General features: G+C 66.0%; 1 protein-coding gene across 1 annotated transcript in view; it reads right to left on the bottom strand.

Annotated features, from left to right (window-relative positions):
- Window positions 1-319: 319 nt before the first annotated feature.
- CACTIN (cactin, spliceosome C complex subunit) overlaps window positions 320-1,999 on the bottom strand; it is a 14,193-nt gene continuing 12,513 nt past the window's right edge. Inside the window, exons 9-10 of the mRNA XM_040629598.1 lie at window positions 1,666-1,949; window positions 320-1,480 (exon numbers count right to left, since the gene is read on the bottom strand). Coding sequence (XP_040485532.1) covers window positions 990-1,480; window positions 1,666-1,949 — 775 coding nt within the window. The 3' untranslated portion in view covers window positions 320-989. The remainder of the gene's footprint in view (window positions 1,481-1,665; window positions 1,950-1,999) is intronic.

Here is a 1,999-nt window from a genome sequence, read left to right as displayed (position 1 = left end):
CCCCCCCCCGACGACCACAGACCACCATCCCCTGGCCTGGGAGAGCAGATCCTCACCTCCCAGCATCCACGCTCGAGCGGGTCAGGCGCTCCCGGGGGGGAGGTGATGCCGTGGGCGGGCAAAGACAAGGACACCTGCGGACAGCGGGAAGCTTCCTAAGGGACCCCCACTGGCTATTTTTAAAGTGCCGTGGTTAAAGGTCTTCTCGCCCCAGTTGTGGCGGGTGTGCTGTGCCTACACAGACAGAAACAAGGCGACTGCGTGCAGCGGGGCCTGGGGCTCCAGGCTGTCTGCGCAGCGTCTCGGAAACTCTAGAATATTCTAAAATAAAGTGTTTATTAAAAAAACATGCAACTTCATGAGTAGACCAATTAAATGAAAATAAGATATTTCCCCCCCACCTAAAAAAAAGTCTTTTTAGAGAAACCACCTAAAACATTTCCAGACGGAACGGGGTGTGTGGGTGCGGCCGTCGGAAGAGCCGGCGCCGGGGTTCATCCCCCGTCAGGCTGGAAACGTCTCTGGAACAAGGCGTCGGAAGAAACGTTTCTGGGCAGCGTGAGTGGGTGGTGACCACACCTGTCAGCCCTGCAGCCAAGCTCGGGCCACACACGGGGACACGAGAGCAGCTTCGGGCTGGCGGGGCGGTGGTCTCCAAGAATGCAGCTGCCCCAACATGGGGGGGCACCCAGGCTAGATGGGGGTGCCACTGCCACACAGAGAGACCAGGCTCCCGGTCCCGATGGCAGATGGGTCTTCCACGCCCACCGGTGGGGCGGGGTGGGGGTGGGGGGGAGACCGACCCACAGCAGCACCAGGCCAACCTGAGCGAGGGCCAGGGGTGGGGGTCCCACAGCTGCCCTGGACTCGGATCCCTGCCCCTCGAGAGCCCGGCACCCTGTCCTGTCAACGACGCGGGGCAGGTTCTGCGGTGAGCCCCCCCCTTCCCCCCGGGGAAAGTGAGTCCGGGCGAGGGGAGGCCCCGGCCGTCACCGCCGGTAGCGGTAGCGCTTGAAGTGGAACCAGAGCTGGAAGATGCCGTTGGCGAACTGGCAGCGGAAGCCGTGGCGGTGGGAGTACTCCCACTCGCGGTTGACGATCTTGAAGGCGATGTCCTCGTAGGGCGGCCCGGCGTGGAAGCGCAGGGTGGCGAAGTCCTTGTTATCGGCGCACGCCTCCAGGAAGTACTCGGGCGTGGAGCGCTTGTCGATGAGGTCGGGGTAGAAGATGTTGAACTTGTAGCCCTGCACGATCTTGGGCGGCGGGTTGTCGAAGTCGTAGTGCGTCTGGTTGTACTTGTTCCACTCGAAGCCCGTGTGCACGCGGTTGAAGAAGCGCGGCTTGCGGGGCCGGTACTTGTCGGCCCACAGATAGGCCTTGCCCGTCAGCGGCATCTCCACGCTGAACTGCGCCTCGTCCTGGCCCATGCCCTCCTTGGCCCGCCGGAAGAAGATGTCCTCCGCACTCTCGCTGGCGTCCCCTGCAGGCAGAGCTGCGTGAGCCGGGGCGCAGGGGCCCTGGCCTCCCCCATCCCAGGCGTACACCCCAGAGGCAGACGGAGGCCCGGGCCGGTGCTGGCCGTCTCCACCCGTCCCCTGGCGAGCGGCCGGAGAGCCTTGTGGCTGGAGACGTACGGGGCCCCCGGGCAGCTCCCCACCCCCGCACCTGTGACCTGGAGCTGCTGGCGGGAAAGCTGCAGGCGCTGCAGGTCCTCGTCCGGCTCCAGCACATGCGCGTCCAGCGGCAGCTCGTGGGCTGTGAGCAGCCGGGGGCTGTACTTGCCCGCATCGTAGTCGTCCAGGCTCTGCTGGATCAGGTCCTCCTCCATGAGCACCGCCTCCCCGTCCGCCTCTCCCTCCACGGGCGCCACCCCTTCGGCCTCAGCCTCCCCGGAGCCACCCTCGGAGGAGGGCCCGGGCGGAGTGGGCGCTGGGTCCTCAGGCTCCAGGCTGCGGAAGGGAGCAGGCTGAGCTGGGCCGGGCGGGGGGGGGGGGGGGGG

Source organism: Ursus maritimus, unplaced genomic scaffold (genome assembly GCF_017311325.1).
Source record: "Ursus maritimus isolate PB19 unplaced genomic scaffold, ASM1731132v1 scaffold_14, whole genome shotgun sequence".
NCBI classification, from domain to species: Eukaryota; Metazoa; Chordata; class Mammalia; order Carnivora; family Ursidae; genus Ursus; species Ursus maritimus.
This window is presented reverse-complemented; position numbering and strand designations above follow the sequence as displayed.